Source organism: Panthera pardus, unplaced genomic scaffold (assembly GCF_024362965.1).
Source record: "Panthera pardus isolate Hobbes unplaced genomic scaffold, ASM2436296v1 HiC_scaffold_2, whole genome shotgun sequence".
Lineage (NCBI taxonomy): Eukaryota > Metazoa > Chordata > Mammalia > Carnivora > Felidae > Panthera > Panthera pardus.
Window position 1 is genome coordinate 113,479,859 of NW_026526765.1, and position 20,643 is coordinate 113,500,501.

The 20,643-nt window shown below is 38.7% G+C and overlaps 1 protein-coding gene across 3 annotated transcripts in view; it reads right to left on the reverse strand.

Moving 5' to 3' along the window:
• GPBP1 (GC-rich promoter binding protein 1) overlaps positions 1–20,643 on the reverse strand; it is a 75,487-nt gene that overhangs the window by 27,647 nt on the left and 27,197 nt on the right. For all 3 annotated transcript variants that reach the window (XM_019414297.2, XM_019414298.2, XM_019414299.2), the window contains exons 3-5: positions 15,882–16,001; positions 963–1,086; positions 614–837 (exon numbers count right to left, since the gene is read on the reverse strand). In XM_019414297.2, coding sequence (XP_019269842.1) covers positions 614–837; positions 963–1,086; positions 15,882–15,944 — 411 coding nt within the window. In that variant the 5' untranslated portion in view covers positions 15,945–16,001. The remainder of the gene's footprint in view (positions 1–613; positions 838–962; positions 1,087–15,881; positions 16,002–20,643) is intronic.

Here is a 20,643-nt window from a genome sequence, read left to right on the forward strand (position 1 = left end):
GCATCAGGCTGTGTGATGACAGCTCAGAGCCTGGAGCCCACTTCAGCTTCTGTGTCTCCCTCTCTCTCTGCACCACCTCCCACTCACATTCTGTGTGCGTGCGTGCGTGTGTATGTGTGTGTGTGTGTGTGTGTGTGTGTGTGTGTGTCTCAAAAATAAACGTTAAAATAATTTTATAAAAAAAGGTAATAAATGAATAATAAAACATTACTTAAAAGAGACAGTCTAAATAAAATGTACTAGTAAAATATTCTTTCCAAAAGCTTAAAAGCTTTTCAGAGATGTTATGATGCACTTGCAAAAAAGCTAGCAAGCTCAGCCATTGTTTCTAAGGGAAACTGTTCAAATTTAAGGAATAAAATGACACAGATTATCGAAAGTTTTTAAATGATTATATGGTTAAGACACAGGAGTAAGTAGGAGGAGGGAGAGGAATTGAGGAAAGAGAATTATATAAACAAAGAGCCTCACAAAATGTTAAAGATTAAACATAATTGAACCAAGTGTGATTTCTATAGATATGAACCATAGTGATAAAATCTCATAAGAAAGCCTTGATGTTAAAATGGCGCTTGCAGAAACCTCATTTGTATTAAAGTTACAAGAAACTTACAAAATCCTCAGCCTCAAACTGTTTGCGTTCTCTCTTGTCTTCTTTCCTCCCTGCTTCATTGTCAGGTATGCTGTTTTCATGTAGTCCTTGGCTTTTCCCAGAATGGTAAATACTGCTACGAGAACGAGAACTTCCACCATGGTATCCCCCTCGATGATTTATGTTTTCAGTACCATTTCTTCCATGCATCCGCCATCCATTTTTTTCTTTCCTTCCAAAGTTACCTTATTTAAGAATGGTAAAGTAACATAAATTCAAAGATGGCTCTGGTTAACTACTGAATCACAAAACATTCTTAAAACAACATGAAGAAAATCATCCTACACTCTCATTTCTTAGCAAATTTTACCTCCATTAGGACGTCCAATACCAGAATCAAAGCCATCTGAAGAGTTGTGTCGTCGACGATTCACATCGTAACGATTTTCTGTCCATGAAAAATTTTCAGAATGCTTCTCAAAATTCAGTGACGACTGAAATCATAAACACATACATGAACATACACATAAAACCTAAATATAACTTTAAAAACTAGTAATAATCCGGCCTACATTATTTCCAAGAATTCTAAATGGTTAAGAACATTCTGTATTTACTGTCCATGTATTTGGTTAACTGGTAACATATTAAAAGATGGATTCCACTGTTGGTCTATTTTCCTTGTCTAATGGAAGCTATTTTGAAAGAGCTTAACAACCACATCTACTTACCCAAAAACTTTAAAAGTAAAATACCACTGTAAGGGAAACAAGGCAAAACGTAATACACTTCTCTTAAGTAACAGAATTTGACATTCTGTATCATACATTACTTAATTTAAATATAAATGGCTCAAGATTTTCTTGAACAGAAAGTTATGGCAAATGAAGCTTAAGTTCTATTTTAAGTTCTCCAGATTGATTTCCAAACTCCTCTTCCCCACAACAAGTGTTTTTTGAAAATTATCTAAAGAATGTATAGAGGCACCTGGCTGGCTCAGTCAGTGGATCATGTGACTATGGACCTCGGGGTTGTAAGTTCAAGCCCCACATTGGGTGTAAAGATTACTTATAACTAAAATCTAAAAAAATAATAATTATTTATAAAAACTATTTTTAAAAATTAGGGATTTACAAAGAACATAAAAAGCCACAACTGTTTTTAAAGGTTGCTCTTCTTCCCCAGCATTAGCCCATGAATCTAATAAAATCACAATCAAAACTTCCAACTTTTTAAATGCCCTGACCATTTCTCTGGGTTGAATTTTGTTACAACCATCTCCAGGACAATGAGCAGAGTACATCAGTTGAAATGTAAACCACTGCACATACTGGGTCATCCCCTGGGCCTTTCCACATTGCCACTGTGGGACCTTGTGGTATCATTCCCCTATTGCCCCAGCCTTATCTTGATGCTGTTTATTGTGCCATGAAAGTTAGTCCTTGACCATCTCAGGTCTTCACCAGCATCCATGAAACAACAACAGGCTAACCATGCTAGGCCTGCAAGTATGATAAAAACACAAACCCTTCACAGACCCTAACAGTTTTGGTGATGAGGATGCAACACTAACAGAGCTAAAATTCTCTAGAAAAAAATTAAAACAAGGGTCTGCAGGCCAGATTAGGGTAAGAGAAGACTCTCATGATCCTGGCAGCAACCGCTATCATCCAAGTGATAGGTGGAAGTAAGCATCCCTCAATGTTTAACAGCCAAGTGGCAAGGAGTAGAATTGAAACAAGGCACCCAAACAGTGCCTTAGTTGTTGTAATTCTCCCATGAATGGTAGAACAAAGGGATTTTTTATTATGACTGGGGCCCCAAGTGAAAGGCAATACTGCTGTGGCTGCTGAGCCAAAGCAACTCCACAATGAAATAAATGGTGTCAGCAATGAGGATAAATGGAGTTTTAGGAAGATTAAAAACTTATGAGAAGGAATTATGTTAACACTACTGACTTCTTGGAAACAAAGTAAATGCAGAGCCTAGCATGCTGGAGTGGAAGTGTTCTGTGCCTTCTGTACTCCCTGATCCCACCCCCCCCCCCACTTCCCACTACATCAACCTTAGCAACTTTAATGAGAATGTCAAGTACACTGATATTTAAGGAAACTGACAAACTTCTATAGCTCTGCTAGACATACATGCTCAAGTCACCATCTCACTCCCATGAGGAGCAACACAGTACTAAGAGAAGGGTGGCTGAAAATACTGAGGAATGTGGGGCAAAGCCAAGTCAATGTGGTGTATGGGGGGAGGAAAGGCCCCATCCTGGGTGTTTGATGAAGCCAAAAGGTACACAAGAGAAGAGGCAACATCAACTCTGAGTTGAGGAATCAGAAAACAAAAAGCCTACAAGCCACCTATCCAATGCCCAAAGGAGTGGTTTTCTCCTCCACCCTGTACTTTCCCTCATTCACAGATGAAGAAATCATTTCCTGAAAGCTTAGAGTGTAACCTTAAAGCGCATGGACGAAACTTCTCCGTCAGTGTCACTATAGTGAGAAAAGATGCCACTAAAACCCAATTTGACTGATTTTGGAGTTTGGAGAAAATTCAGCAGTAGGAAAGGGAAATTAAAGTGATCTTGCAGGTGGGGCCTTTAGGCCAATTCAATTTACCATTGTTTGTTATGTTTTAACTTGGTACTAATGTTACATGCTTGTAATGAAAATGCTCAAGATTCTTCCATTCAGGGATATGACAGGATGACAGGTGATTTCTGTCCCCCTTCCAGGTCGTCTAGCAGAAACACCAAAGCCTCTCAAAAGAAAGAAAAAATATCAGAGACAGAGTTGAAGATTTGATGGGTAATGGGATATTCAGAGAGGCTATTTCCCAGTACAGAAGTGCCATGTGCCTGACACATACATCCCCTTGCTAAAGGGAATATGGCTCTTGCCCTACTGCCGAGCTCTTAAAGTGAACAACTTAAACTAAGAACAAAAAAAGGGGCCCATTAGGGCTCTCAACCTAATGAAAAGTATTTGAGCATGCAGCTAACCTGGCTACCGGGACATTTGTTTTGCACAAAGAAATGGCAACTACCCTTTACAGTAAACCTTATTCCTCTGCCTGCCACCTTAACAAGCTCCTGGTTCAATAAGGCTCTCAAATCATAGTTCCCTTAATTCCCCGGGTCTGGTTCAACTAGGTTAAGAGAGGACAGTGTCCACTGGGTGGCAGCAGCCATCCAGCCTCAACAACTCTGGAAGACCAAATGGATTGTCAGTCAGCACAAAGGGCTAAAATGAAAAGCAGGACCCTGGCCTTAGATAAGCTTTAAGGACTAGACATTTTCTATTATTTTTCTGCCTCTTCCACTGTTGCCAACGTCCAGTCATCTGGCCAGTCACCTGAGAAACTAGAGACTGGCAGATTAAAGGTAATTCTTTGGAGTCACAAACTGAAACTATAGCTGATGAGACAATCTGAGTCACTCAGATGCTCACAGTTAAGATGCGCTAGCATAAAGAACTAAAATCAGAATACTGCTGAAGTCTGTAGCATGCTACCTAGATCCACCACACCAGACCTGTAACAATCCACTACCGTAGACTGGTCACAAAATAAATGACTTTTCCTTTCTGATGCAGAAGCCACCTCTGCATGCCAGCCTGAGACTCCTGCCAACAGCTCATCTACTTGTGCTGCAAAGGAGGCTGCAAAGGAGGCCACGCTACACAAGACGAACTGCATCAAATCATTGATCACTTCTTGGAGCTATCTATAGTGTTTCTTCACTGTTGAAATTTTTTCAGGTTACAGTATTGTTGCTGCAATCTGACTGGCTAACTCTAACTCTGGTCACACTATCGTGACCCTTGAAATAAATCCATGTCATGTTTTTGGTATTCCAAGCACTAACATTCCAGTAATAGTACATCTTTTGTCATAAAGTTCAACCTGCAATGGTTCGATATTCAAATACTAAATGGATACTCTATACCCTCTACTATCCGCAGGCATCCAGTAATGTCAAGCAACACTAACAGTCTCAACGTTCAACTCTGGACAATCTACAACTCTACATTCCTCATTTCACACACCTTAATGAGACACTTTGGTCGATGAATGCAACAAACCCATAAAGAAATCATCTTTTCTTAGCCATTTCCTAGGTAGTATTTAGGATTTTAAAAAATGAGTTATGAGATAATACAGACCTATTTTTAAAATATCAGGATTCTGGGGGCACCTGGGTGGCTCAGTCAGTTGAGCATCTGACTCTTGCTTTTGGCTCCGGTCTTAATATCACAGGTTCATGGGATCAAGCCCTGCGTCAGGCTCTGCACTGACAGCGTGGAGCCTACTTGGAATTCTCTCTCTCAAAAATAAATAAAATAAACTTTAAAAAACAAAATACCAGGATTTGCCCTGATTATCCCTTGACATGTTGTTTCTTTCTCCTAAGAGAAACTGCAGGCCAATCTACCTCTCAGGGTGATGCACTGGCCAAAAAAGAAATCTAAGGAATTCAAATAATCTGGTTTGGCCACCTGGATTCTCTTTTTGGAGGGAGATGGTCCTGTATCTGAAGACTGACCATTTGTGTGACTATCTCTCACCCAGTCCTCAGTAAGGTCCAATGTGGACTAGGGTGAGCAATATGATACATCACTGCAATTATGTAAAAATGTCCTTGGTTCCACTCACATCCAACTCTTCCAAACCAAAAAATCTGGGTACAAGTAGGGAATTTTCTTTTAAGTGAAGTCAGCTATCCAAATGAGACACATAAGGGGTGCCTGGGTGGCTCAGTCAGTTAAGTGTCTGACTTCGGCTCAGATCATGTTTTCACGGTTCACGGTTCGACCCCCACATCAGGCTCTGTCCTGACAGCTCGGAGCCTGGAGCCTGCTTGAGATTCTGTGTCTCCCTCTCTCTCTGCCCCTCCCCTGCTCACACTCTGTCTCACTCTCTCTCTCAAAAGTAAATAAACATTAAAAAAACAGCAACAACAAATGAGACACACCAATTTCATGGGTGTAAAAGAAAAAACGCTAGGGGCACCTGGGTGGCTCTGTTGGTTGAGGCGTCCGACTTCAGCTCAGGTCATGATCTCACAGCTTGTGGGTTCGGGCCCCGTGTCGTCGGGCTCTATGCTGACAGCTCGGAGCCTGGAGCTACTCTGGATTCTATGTCTCCCCTGTCTGCCTGTCCCCCACTCACACTGTCTGTCTCTCTCTCTCAAAAATAATAAAATAATATTAAAAAAGAAAACCCCTAGCATCTGTAGAGGGAACATCTTTGACCCCAGAAAGTACTGGAAGAAAGGAAAACAATTAATGTTCTATCCCCTAGAAACAGCACCAAGGCCTGATTCAAACAGAAAAAGAGAAGAAAACACTGATCTACTGCTAGAAGGGTCATCCCTACTCATACTTCAAAATCAGAAAAACTCAGATGGCCATAAACAATCCTTAAATATTCTCCTGTGCCTGATATCAACAGCAGCTCCTGAAAGTCAATGTGTAAAAAACGCTTAAAAAAAATGGTTTCATTCTGATAAAAATTCATGATTCTCCCAACACCTGAGCAGTATTCTGTTATGCCACATATGGCAAATGATGCTGCAAGTAATGGTGACACCGTCTATGCTTCTTAACTGAACTAATGTAAAAGTTATCCAAAACAAGGTTAATAACAAATCCCTAACTAAACCGATGTGTACCCCTTCAATGTTTCTATGTGAGGGAAAATAAGTCACAGATTGTCTTCTATTAAGGGTGAGAGTTGATTTTTGGACCACCTATTATCCTTATAAATGTAGGTTAATGACACCAAAATTCAGATCAGTTTAAATTCTCTTGAGTGCATTTTAATGGATAATACAGCAGGCGTAGACCATATACTGTCTGGCTGAAAAATTACCTATTGATCCACTCTAGGACTTGTTCACATCCAGCTGAATCCTGGCCTCACCTGGCTGTCAGGGATGTTAACAGTAGCCTTAATTAAATGCTGTTTAAGACAATTAAATGAATTTTGTTCTAGCCTCTATCAAAATAATCAGAGTGGCTGGCTGAATGGTAGTCATATGAAAATACAAGTTTGGCCAAGAACACATAGAGCTGATTGTAGAGCTGTTGGGACAGGCAATCCACCACAGACGGTGAGCATTTCCTTCTGTTCTAATATGCCAAAAATGCAAGACCTTCACTGCTTTTTCTATGGCCCATTTCTCAAGGTGAAGTTTGCAGTAAGCACCATTTGAGGGATGATAGGTAACATCCTTCTCTGGGACAAAGAGCAGGCTTATAATAAATTCCCCACTCAGCACCAAGGGTAGCATCCACGTGGGCCCTTCAACGTCAACTACCCAAAGTTTTAGGGGGCATAAAGATCAGTGCCAATATCATATTGGTCATGCTAATAAGTAATAAAGCTCTTGGTCACGGACTCAGCAGTCTTCTCCCTGCATCTATATTACCTTGCAAGTAGGATAAAACACAGATCCTTCACAGATTGACATACAGTCAGCAAAGTAACGTAAGAATAAGACATATAACTAACGGGGGGAAAAAAAAGAGAAATACAATAGGACCAAAAAGGTAGCTAGGAAACTTATTATTTGTGAATAAATGATTGCCCAGGCTTAAAAATCCAAAATATAACACAGGGTAAGAATTAAAGTTGCTAGATACAATACTAGCACAAAATACAATATATCTGCAACGAACAGTAATAATGAAGTCTTTTATTTTTTTTTAATGTTTATTTATTTTTGAGAGAGAGAGTGAATGAGCAAACCCATGGGAGGTAGGTAGAGAAAGGGACACAGAGGATCCAAAGCAGGTTCTCTGATGCACAGCTCAAACTCACCAACTGTGAGATCATGACCTTAGTCAAAGTCGGACTGGACACTTAACCTAATGAGCCACCCAGGCACCACTTACTACTTTTTAAGTAAGCTCTACGCCCATTGTGGGTCTTGAACTCACAACCCCAAGATCAAGAGTCACATGCTCTTCTGACTGAGCCAGCTATGCTCCCCAGTGATAAATCTTTTTAAAATACTGTTTAAAATAGCAACAAGTACTGGGAAATACTTGAATATACCTAATTCATGAAAAACTGGAAAAAACCTGTAATTTTAAAGACATTAAAGATGACCTATACACATATATACATATAATATATACATATATGTGTGTAATGATGTGTATAATTTTGTCCTAAACTAATAAGAGAAAAAAAAGCAACCCAAAAGAAGTTAACAAATGACGTGAAGAGGCATTTCACAGAAATGTTAACTCCTTGTCCAAGAAACAAGGATTTGCAGAGAAGTTAACTGTGATAAAATTTTGGCAAGAATTAAAGTAAAGACAATAGTTCTACACAGCATACAAGAGTATACATCACTACACCACACAAAAATGAATTTGGCAATATCTAACCAAGTCCCAACAATTTTTCTTCTAACTGTAAGTTGGAACCTTCTATTGAAACTGATCTACAGAGAAGCAGATATCAGCATCACTTTGAATATGTTGGAATTAGGGTCTCATCCAAGAACTACTGAAATCAGAATCTGCATTTTAATAAAATCCCCACGTTATTTTCTTATCCATTCAAAGTGTGAGGAGAGGCGCCTGGGTGGCTCAGTCGGTTAAGTGTCTGACTTCGGCTCAGGTCATGATCTCGCAATTGGTGAGTTCAAGCCCCACATTGGGCTCTGTGCTGACAGCTCAGAGCCTGGAGCCTGTTTCAGAATCTGTGTCTCCCTCTCTCTCTGTCCTTCCCATGCTCATGTTCTGTCTCTGTCTCTCAATAATAAATAAATGTTTAAAAAAAAAAAAAAAAAGTGTGAGGAGCAGTGCAGTGACCTAAAAAATTCTTAATTCATGTGTTCAAGGACATATTACCAGAACATTCCAATGGAGTGACGTTTTAAACAATCTAAACTTAAATGGACAAATTAAATCTAATACAGAGACAAAAAATAGGATACCATATAGAGTTTTAAAATAATTACACTAATTCTGCAGATATCAACATGGGAGAAAATTTTTCAAAAATATAATGAATGTAAAAGATGCAGACTTTATATAAATGATAATTACTAATAAAAAACATATATAACAATACTATTTGACATTTGCATATGTAGTTATAAGAACATGCACTGAGAATACTTGGGGAAAATAAAAACAAAGGACTGTGAAGAAATAACAACAGTGGACTTCACTGCATACATAATGCCTTACTTCCCAAAGAAATAAAAGCTGACATAGCAAAATGTTAAGAAAGGACTGTCTTGTGTTTTTAATAAGTATTCATTTAATTATTATCTGTACTCCTTTGTATGCTTGAGTATTTCATTAAAATATTCTACATGGTGGGGCACCTGGGTGGCTCAGTCAGTTAAGCATGCAACTTCAGCTCAGGTCATGATCTCACGGTTTGTGGGTTTGAGCCCCGCAACAGGCTCTATGCTGAACGCTTGCTCAGAGCCTGGAGCCTGCTTCAGGTTCTGGGTCTCCTCTCTCTGCCCCTCCTCTGCTAGTGCTCTCACTGTGTCTCTCAAAAATAAATAAATGTGTAAAAAAAAAAAAAAAAAAAATTCGACATGGTTTTTTAAAGTCACTTTTTTTTAATTTTTAAAAAAATTTTTAATATTTATTTTTGAAAGAGAGAGACAGAGCGTGAGTGGGTTAAGAGGCATAGACAGAAGGAGACAGAATCCGAAGCAGGCTCAAGGCTATGAGCTGTCAGCACAGAGCCTGACGTGGGGGGCTTGAACTCATGAAGCAGGGCTTGAACTCATGAACCCCAAGATCATGACCTGAGCCAAAGTTAGACGCTTAACTGACTCAGCCACCCAGGCACCCCTCTACATGATTTTTTAAAGAATTATCAAAACATGTACTTAATTGTTCAAACACTACACTGGTACACTTGAAACTAATGTAACACTGCATGTTAACTACACAGGAATTAAAATAAATGTAAGAAGAATTATCAAAACAAATATTTACTACATACAGCAAATTCTCCAATATGAAAAAAGATGTTGCAAATCACTAAGAAATAGATTACATGAATAAGCAGTTCTTTTTTTATTTATTTGAGAGAGAAAAAAAAAGAGTACATGGATAAGAGTGGGGAAGGGGCAGAAAGAGAGACAGAGAATGAATCCCAAGCATGATACGTGCTGTCAGCAGAGCCAAAGCCAAGACTCAATCCCACAACTAAGAGATTATGACCTGAGCCGAAATCAAGAGTTGGACGTTCAACAGACTGAGCCACCTAGGTGTCCCTGAACAAGCAGTTAAGAAACTCTTCGTAACACCAAAATACACTCAACCATAATTAAACAATGCAAATCAAAACAATGAAGTACTATTTTACATCTAATTTCACAGAATGTGAAAACATCCAGTTTTGCCAAAACTGAGAACACTAGCCCCCCTCATAAAATTTGAAAGCAATTACACATTACCAACCAAAATGTACAAACCCTCTGATCCACTGATTATACTGCTAAATTTCACCCTACAAATATATCTGAGAGATGCCTAAACCTACAGCTTAGTCCATTAATATGTAAACTAATTAAATAACCCATGTAGAAATATTCAATAAAAGATTACACAGCCACTGAATAGTTCAATCTGTATGTACTGATGATCATAGAAAGATATTGGAGAGGCCATCTCTGAAGAAAATTTCATTTATCCAAACCAGAATAAAGATATTCTGGTGTAAGGGCGCCTAGCTGGCTCAGTCGGTTAAGCGTAGGACTGCTGGTTTCAGTTGAGACCACAATACTACAGTTCAGTGCATGGGATTGAGCCCTGCATCCGGCTCTGCACTGACAGCATGGAACCTGCTTGAGATTCACTCCCCCCACTCCCATCCCCTGTCTCTCTCTCTCAGCCCCTCCCTCTCTTCCTTTCTCAAAATAAACTTTGAAAATATATATATTCTGATGTTTACACAAAAGCATTCTAGTATTTAACAAAAGCATTTACATAAAAGCACTTTTGAAAATTAGGCTACTACCTGGACTCCTATCCTAGCTTTAGCACTTTGGGGCACATATTCCTCTCTCTCAACCTCAGTTCCCTCCTTTGTAAATGGGAGAGAAAAAAAGAGAATTTACTGCCTATGATTTTTATTAGCATTCACATCAAGTGTTATATACAGTCACTGGCATATAATGAGGACTCAAAAAAAAAGCTATTACAACATCTGTAATAAGGAAGAAACCATCTCTATCCCTCTTTACCTTTTACATACTTTAAATCTTATCCTGGATTCCTTTTAAAAAATTAATTTAGCAATGTTTTCTCAGATGCTCACAATATGAGTCCCTAGTTAATAAAAACTTTACATAGTAACAAGAAGTTTCAATGAACTCCACTACCAGTCTGACTGAACTTTCTGATCCTCTCTTTAGCCTGAACTTTAAATTCTTGATTTCTAACTCCTGATTTCAGCTCAGGTCATGATCTCACGGTTCCTGGCTTTGAACCTGAGTCAGGCTCTGCACTGACAGCACAGAACCTGGATGGGATTCTGTCTCCTCTCTGCCCCTCCGCCCCCTCATGCTCACTCACTCTCTCACAAAAATAAACTTGGAAAATAAAAGTTTTGGTAAATATTAAACCACTATTTTTTAGATGCTGCCAAAAAAGAATCCATAATGCACTAATGCTAGTGACAGAAGTAACTACAGAATACTGAATATGAATATGTATTAACTGCAGTGGAAGGTCACAAGTTTAATGTCACTTTTTATTTAAGAAGAATAAAAATTCCCATATTTTCTTATTTCCTACCACTCATTTGCTCTTTTAGTATCACACCCCTGGAATCTTCCTTCTTTTTTAATTTGTTTTTTAAGTGTATTTATTTTGAGAAAGAGAGGGAGGGTCAGGGGGAGAGAGAATCCCAAACAAGTTCTGCGCCATCTGAACAGTGAGATCATGACCTGGGCCGAAATCAAGAGTCAGACGCTTAACAGCTTAAGTGACTGAGCCACCCAGGCACCTTCCCCCCTACTTTTTTTTTTAAGTAGGTTTCACACCCATTGTGGGGCTGCAACTGAGGACCCCAAGATCAAGAGTTACGTACTCTTCTGAATGAGCCAGCCAGGTGCCCCTGGAGTCTTTCTCCTTCTAACAATACTATGAAAGGATACTTCAGAGCAGCCTATTACAGGGATCATTTTATCATCCTTCCTCAAGTAAGACAACTAGAAGGAGAAGATTCTAAACCAAAGAGTTATTTAAAACTTTCCAGTATCTACAACCATTTCAGTTCAGTAATGCTTCAATAATAAAATTGTTACTTTTTAAATGTTCTTTAAAATGCAACTCAGGACCTATTAAAGGATGATAGTAACAGTAACAATTTACATTTTTTTAATGGAAAAAAAGAGAACAGAAAACCACAAGAGAATATATTAGTGCACCACAGGTATACTGACTTTTGTTTTAGTTACACCTGTGTGTATACAAAAACATTATGTAAAATTTACTTTTTACTGGGTCCCAATCAACAGCTCAAGGTTATGCCAGACATATAATCAACCACATGCAGTTTATAATTTCACCACATGATGGGGCTAAAACTCTACACACCTCAGAAAACTGCTAAAATGCTCTTCTAAAAACATTCTTTTTATTTCAAGTCCTCTTATCATCCCTTCAAACAACAAATAAATGAAAGAATTCTGTTATGTTGAAATAGAGAAACCCACAGTCGATTAATGTCTGTTCCACTTATTTCATAGAAGATTAAAAGGGCTCTGGCAGAAAACAAGAGGTAAATTATAAATGAGACTCGATGAATAGTGAGACTTTGAGACATGAAAGGATAAGATGGAAAGTTTAAGAAGTCATTACTAAAAGTTTTGTGTTTGTCACAAAAGGTCTGGGTAAGGTCTAAACAAATAATTTCAACTACTGCTAGTTAAGACTTCAAATACTATTTTCTGTAGGTAATTCAGAACAAATTAGAATTGAGATTCAGAATAGGCAATCCCAATTTCTAAAATCATCATCATCATCATTCATGTAGACCTATATCCAGAAAGAGTCAGGTTCAGGAAAGCAGTAAGGATTTCACCACATATAAATCTCAGATTAACATCTGAACAAAGACAAAAATTAATCTCAATTTTTTGAGCACTGTAAGTGATAAATCAATGAATTCTCCTAAAACCAATATTGTACTTTAAATAACTATAATTCAAATAAAAACTAAATCAAAGTTTAAAACAAATAAATAAATACATACATAAAAAAGAATTACAGATTAAAATGGCAGACCACAGGGGCACCTGGGTGGCTCAGTCAGTTAAGCATCTAACTCGTGACTTCAGCTCAGGTCAGTGAGTTGGAGCCTAACACTGGACTCTGCGCTGACAGTACAGAGCCTGCTTAGGATTCTCTCTCCCCCAGTGTCTCTGCCCTGCCTGTCTTCCTCCCTCTCTCAAAATAAATGGATATACTTAAAAAATTTTTTAGGGGCACCTGGCTGGCACAGTTGAATGTCCAACTTCAGCTCAGGTCATATCTCGCAGTTCATGAGTTCGAGCCTCACAACAGGCTCTGTGCTAACAGTGAGATGCCTACTTGGGATTCTCTCTCCCTCTCTTTCTGTCCCTTCCCCGGCTCACACTGTCTCTCTCAAAGTAAATAAAGCTAAAAAATTTTAATAAATAAAATGGCAGACCATAACATTTATACGTTAAAGTAATCACTTTTGATTAAAAAAGATGTATTCCCAAACTTTTTAATATGTTGTAACTAACTTTCCAGGTACTGATAATTTTTATTAATTGGCTTGCAAATGAAAACAAGTCTTATACATATTTCAGAAAAGGAAACAAAAAAAGAAAAAAGGAAGGTGGGGAGCACGAAACTCTTATGTATCCAGGCTGTGAAGTGGGCACAAATTAAGAATGACCCCTAAATGGCTAGATTAGAGCAGCTGGGTTTTAACAGGGTGAGGAGCAAACTGCAGAGACCCATACCTAAGAGGAAAGGAGGAAAATCTGTAAGAAGTGATCTCAGGGGCGCCTGGTAGCTCAATTGGTTAAGCATCCCAACTGTGGCTCAGGTCATGATCTTGGGGTTTGTGAGTTCTAGCCCCTGGTAGGGCTCTGTGCTGACAGGTCAGAGCCTGGAGCCTGATTCTGATTCTGTGTCTCCCTCTTTCTGCCCCTCCCCCCACTCATGCTCGCTCGCTCTCTCTCAAAAATAAATAAACATTAAAAATTGATCTCAGGGGCACCTGGGTAGCTTAGTCGGTTAAGCATTCAACTTCGGTTCAGGTCATGATCTTGCTGTTAGAGGGTTTGAGCCCATGTCAGGCTCTGTGCTGACAGCTCAGAGCCTGGAGCCTGCTTCGGATTCTGTGTCCCCTTTCTCTCCCCTCCTCTTCTCATGCTCTCTCAAAAATAAATAAACGTTAAAAAAAAAAAAAATTTTTTTTTAAGTGATCTCAGTAGCTTAATCAACAGAAGTCTCCAATCTCAAATCCCATTTTATAGGCTATGAAATGAGATGTTTAATCATTTGACAGCATTCCAAAATAAGTCCTATGTCAAGAAATGGAATAGGAAATGCACCCTGGATTCTAGTGTAGGCTCACAGTAATTGTATGAACAACAAGGAACTCAATTAACCTTCCAGAGAATCCATCTGTACAAAATTATGAGCCAAAACTATGGACCAATTATTATGATCTGACATGTCCTGACTGAGGAACGACTTACCAAAGTACAAAAATTGTTCCCATAAGAGCTACTTTTAACAAACTGTTTTTGTAAGAACTGTCTGTACCTCAAAAGGTCGTAGGTGAACACCTTAGCATGGTAGAGTATGATTAACAGGCAAACAGATGATTAAGACTCTCTCAATTCCTTTGCATTATGGAAAAAACAAAGTCAAAGACAACTATTAAGCCAGACAGATGGATTCTAACAAATTCCAAGGTCCCTCTCTTACTTAGCAAGCTTTTTAAGTGTTTATTTTTGAGACAGAGAAGGGCAGAGAAAGAGGGAGACAGAGGATCAGAAGCGGGTTCAGGGCTGACAGCAGACACCTGATGTAGGGCTCAAACTCAGGAACCATGAGATCATGACCTGGGCCGAAGTCGGACAAAACGGACTGAGCCATCCAGGCACCACACTTAAAAGTCTTTAAGTGGAAGACAACTGCAGTGCCTCACAAATCTTATTCCAACTATTATGTTTGGGTTTTTAAGTAAAAGGAACATTTCTTACATTACTGAGGCCTCATCTATAACACTGCAAAGTTTTCATTACTCCTGAAATTTTAGAGCTGTGCCAAAGTCTTATGTATCTGGAAAAGTCTTCTGGTTGCATGGAAAGACTTCAAAGTCCTCAAATTTTTCTTAAGAATAGTACAGATAGGGGGCCCTGGGTGGCTCAGCAGGTTATGCATTCAACTTTGCCTCAGGTCATAATCTCACAGCTGGGGAATTTGAGCCCGGTGTTGGGCCCTGTGCTGACAACTCAGAACCTGGAGCCTCTCCCTTTCTCTCTGCCCCTTTCCTGCTCACGTGCTGTCTCTCTCTCAAAATAAATATTAAAAAAAATTTTCTTTGAAGAACAGTATAGGCAAAGGTAAGATCCAAAAGTAAAGTTCAATGTATCCAACAGGTCTGAATAAAAATGTGTGGAGGATGCCTGGGGGGCTCAGTCAGTTAAGCTTCTGTCTCCTGATTTCAATTTAAATCATCTTGATAACAGGGTTTATGGGATAGAGCCCTGAGCAGGCTCTGTGCTGAAAGCATGCAGTCTGCTTGGGATTCTCTCTCTCACTCCCTTGCACATGCACGGGCTCAAATAAATAAATAAACTTTAAAAGAAAAAACAAAATGTGTACAAATTTGATTAGCACAAAAGACAACCAAAGTAAATGAAACAAGTATGGTGATGGTATACTAAAACTGACAAATTCAACATGAAATAATTTTGGGGCGCCTGGGTGGCTCAATCGGCTGAGCGTCTGACTTTGGCTCAGGTCGTGATCTCACGGTTCGTGAGTTCAAGCCCCACGTCGGTGTCTGTGCTGACAGCTCGGAGGCTGGAGCCTGCTTCACATTCTGTGCCCCCCGCCTCTCTCTGATTCTCCCCCACTTGCATTCTGTCTCTCTCAAAAATAAACATTAAAAAAAAAAAGAGAATTTAGACGGTAACACAAATTTTCTCCTCAAAAATACTAAGGCTTCACATTTAAGCTACCTTTGTGTAGAACATGAACTGAGAGGCACACAAAAAGACAAAGAGAAATGCAAGAAAGAGTACCTTTGTTGATGATGGTGGAGTAGGAAAATTAAGCCAGGCTGGAGCAAAGTCATGCTGCGCCATTTAGGTCCAGTCTCTCCAACTCAGTGAAACAAGGCTTCAACACCTCATGGCAAGTCCCTGTCATATAAAAACGGAAGGAAATTAGACCTGGAGCTCCTTGCCCAATTTATCTTCTTATGCTCTCTTCTGAGTGACAATGATCTTACTACTGTAAGATTCCAATTATAATGAAATTCTGAAATAGGCAAAAATACAGTAACAAAAACTAAATCAGAAGAGTGGGGGTGAGGGCCTGAGGCGTACGGGTATGACTGCAAAGGGAAGGAGGAAGTTTTTGAGCTAACAAGGTTTTTATATTGATTGTAGTTATACAAATGTACCCATCTGTCAAAAATCAAATTGTACACTTAATACTGGCCAACTTCAGTGTAAGTAAACTATACCTCAGTAAACCTTATTTTTTAAAATTACAATGGTCTAATCACAAATAGACTAGACATCAAGTGTCTCTAGATGTGACACATGAAGATGCACAACCATGTTACCTATAATACATTCTTGCTCCCACCCCAGATGTAACCTGAAATCTGATCTAACTACCAACTTTCAGGAAGCTCAACAAACAGGAACAAATTAAGGACATCTGAGGGAAATAACCCAGCAAATCCAGATCACACGATACTGGACAGGTCAAATGATCTGCGTTTTTTTTTTTTTTCCCCAACAAATAAATGGCTGTCAATATGCAAATAATCAAACACAACAGGTGGGCCTTATACAGATCCTTACTCAAACCAAACAACCTTTAAAGACTGAATATTATGAATCAAAAATTTAAACATGAAGTGAACATTAAATGACATTAAGAAATTATTAGTCAATTTAGATATAATAATGGTGTGATGGTGGTATTTAAAAGAAATACTGAAGTCTATTAAACTGATCCACCTGGGATCTGCTTTAAAATTAGCTTTAGGGGTACCTGGGGTGGCTCAGTCAGTTAAGAGTCCCAATTCTTGATGCAGACTCAGGTCATGATTTCAGTTTCTCAGATTGAGCCCCAGTGGGGCTCTAAGTGGACAGTGGGGCTCCAAGAGGAGCCTGCTTGGGATTCTCTCTCTGCCCCTCCCCTGCTCAGACATGAGTATGGTCTCCCTCTCAAAATAAATAAACATTTTTTTTTTTTAATTTGCTTTAAAAATCATATAATGTTCAACAGGGGTACGGGCTGGGACACCTGGGAGGCTCAGTCGGTTGAGCGTCTGGCTTTGGCTCAGGTCATGATCTCACAGTTCATGAGTTTGAGTCCCTCGTCAGTCTCTGTGCTATCAGCTCAGAGTCTGGAGCCTGCTTCGGATTCTGTCTCTCTCTCTCTCTCTCTGCCCCTCCCCCACTCCTGTTGTTTCTCTGTCCCTCAAAAATGAGTAAATGTTAAAAAAAAATTTTTTTTCTAAAAAAAGGCTGCACATGTTTATAAATGGTAGTACAAGGAGGTGTATACTTTTTCCCTAGTCACAGGTGTATTTGAAAATGCCCATAATTAAAATGGCTGTTTAAAATTATAATCATCACAACAGTCATCTTAAATATTTCAGGAGCTACAGCTTTTCTGCACTCTAAATTTAACTTTTTGGATGCCTCTATCAACTCCATCAAAGTTTCAAGTTGCCAGCCCAATCTAAACAGGAAATTCATAGTTTTTGGTTTTGTTTTTTTTTTAACGTTTATTTTTATTTTTGAGACAGAGACAGAGCATAAACAGGGGAGGGGCAGAGAGAGAGGGAGACACAGAATCTGAAACAGGCTTCAGGATCTGAGCTGTCAGCACAGAGCCCGACGCGGGGCTCAAACTCACGGACCGCGAGATCATGACCTGAGCCGAAGTCGGACGCTTAACCGACCAAGCCACCCAGGCGCCTCTGTTTGTTTGTTTTAAATAATGCAGAAGCCAACTGGACAACTGTACTCCTTTCATTATAAAGTTTAGACTATCAGTTGATGAAGGAATCAAATTTTCTATGCATTACCAAGGTCTGAGTTTACTAATGACTAATGTATTTACAATTGCTTAATCTCAACAGTGAAATTTAAAAAAAAAAAAATAATAATCAATACCATTGTTAATCTTCCTTTTTCCAAATTCTTTCAAATATAATTTCTATGGCAGAATCCTTTAGTCACATCAACTTGCTAAAATACTTTTTAAAAAAACATTCTCAAATATTACAGAAGTAGTCTTTTTTTTACTATTCCAAACAGTAGGGACCTATTTAAAAATTTAAAGGTTAAGGTTAAGAGTGGCCAGATACAGAAATAGATACAAATGGTTAACTCACTATGGTAATGAAAATGTTCAAATACTAAATGCTCGTATGAGCCATGACCCCAATGTGGAAAAACCTTGATAAAATCTGAAAAATATGAGACAAATTCCAGTAATACGTTTATGAAACAAATGGAAGAGTATACTTAACTACATAAAAATTCAAACAATCCAGTAAACTCTAATTCTACTGTCATCTTACACTACATTTTCAAGTTTTCTGAAATTAAAAGTAAAACTTAAGTGTCTTTGGATGTATAAAGGATTTTCATTATCTATTCTGAAATGAAGCTACAAACTAAGCTGCTCTGTGATGTTTGTGACAAGATGTTACTTTTCCAACAACTTTTTGTTGGAAACTCTTTAAAATTAGTTTCAGTAACTAAATGGGAATAAAAAGTTTTTATACTTTATATCAAAAATTCACAGGGAAATGCAGATAACCTAAAATAACCAATAATTTAAAGCTTATTTTAAACAATCTTCACTAACTTATATGCTAAAAACAATCCCTAGGTGGCAAATCACTATTATTACATATTCATTTCTGCAATATCTTTAAATGTGATTTGAACCTAGTTTTTAACGAACAAAGTATGAATAGCTAATGGTAGAAATTTTCACGTTCTGAAAAAAAAGGTAAAAAACGCTTATTAAGGCATTTACACAGTGTGTGAAGGAATTATGATATGCCACCCCAAAATATGCCATTTTAACCTAACAGTTTTGAGCTAAAGCTCAAATGCTTTGAGCTAAAGCATTTTAGTTCCTGAAATCCCTTATCTATCTAAAAGCAGAGCCTCCCAAAGGATTTATGATTCAGCTCCCCTGGAGCAACTCTTCTCTACAAAGAAAAAAAAAAAAAAAAAATTCAGTCCCAAACGGAGATATTGCCACAAACTATCATTTCTCCCATCAATTTTCCTAAGGGTCCACTTACCTAACTTTCCCAAGCCATCTTGTTTTTCCATTACTGCCCTTTCTCCCCTCCCTCTCTCCCCAATGGAATTAGGTAAAGAGTTATTTAGCAAATTCTAACCATCCCTAAATTACTCCCCTATGAGAGAATATTCTAATAAACTTTTATTTCTTTTCTCTTGTTAATCTGTCTTTTGTCAGTCTAATTTACAGTGCCCCAAACCAGGGAACCTAGGAGGCTACAAGAAATTTTACCCCCTTACCTGTATAAAGGCAAATTAAATTTTCGAAAGTGCCACCCTATCATTTTCTTTTTAGCCACACTTAGTGCCATCAGAATTCATTCTTACTTTCCCTGCATAATATTAGGAGACAAATTGTGCCCCCTTGCCCCCACAAACTCCCATATCCAAGTTTTAACTGCCCAACCTCAGAATGTAACCATATTTGGAGATAAAGGCTTTAATCAGATGATTAACTTAAATGAGGGTGTTAGAGTGGGTCCCATTCCAATTCTCTGTGCCCTAATAAGAGGAGAAAATTTGGACACAATGAAAGACACCAGGGTTGCACAGAAAAGAGACCATGTGAAGAGGCAACAAGAGGGTGGTCATCTGCAAACCGAGAGAAGTCTCAGAGGAAACCAACTCTGTTGGCATCTTGATCTTGGACTTTAAACTTCCAAAACTGTGAGAAAATAAATTTATTTAAGACACTCAGTTTGTTTTTGTTATGGCTTCCCTAGTAAACGTTAAAAAGAAACAAAAAGACCCAAACTGAGTCACTTATTCTAAGCCCCACATCAACAAACCAAGACTTATTACTATGTAACCTGACTGTGCTTTCAGACCTTCCCAAAAATCAAATCTTAGCTGGTCAGTCTGGAATTTCTTGGTCAGCACTAGTGAGGTAATCACCTGATAGACCCCTTCCATTCCCTAATGAAAGATATAGTAGTCCACTTTTTCCCTGTCCCTAGCCTCTTCTGCCTATAAAAGCCTGCCATTTTGTACAGCTCCTAGAAGCTCTTATCTATTTGATAGATAGGATGCTACCCCATTCATGAAACTGAATAAAACCAATTTGATCTTTAAATTTACTATGATGAATTGTTTCTTAACACAAATGAATACAAACAGTATCAGAAATACGCTCATCAAAAATGTTTGTATATAAAAACTAGTACTTACAGGAAACTGCTGGGGGGGGGGGGTAAATAACCAGTAATTCCAGGTTATTAGAAAACTTCCACCAGATCCATTAGGTCTGATGGGCCCATGTAGACATAAATAATTAAGAGTTTTAAAAGCTGATGGTATGGTGGCGCTTCAGTGGTTCAGTTAGTTGAGCGTCCGACTTCGGGTCATAATCTCACAGCTTGTGGGTTCGATCCCCGCATCTGACTCTGTGCTGACAGCTCAGAGGCTGAAGCCTGCTTCAGATTCTGTGTCTCAGTCTCTCTCTGCACCCCCGCCCCCACTGACACTCTGTCTCTCTCAAAAATAAACATTAAAAAAA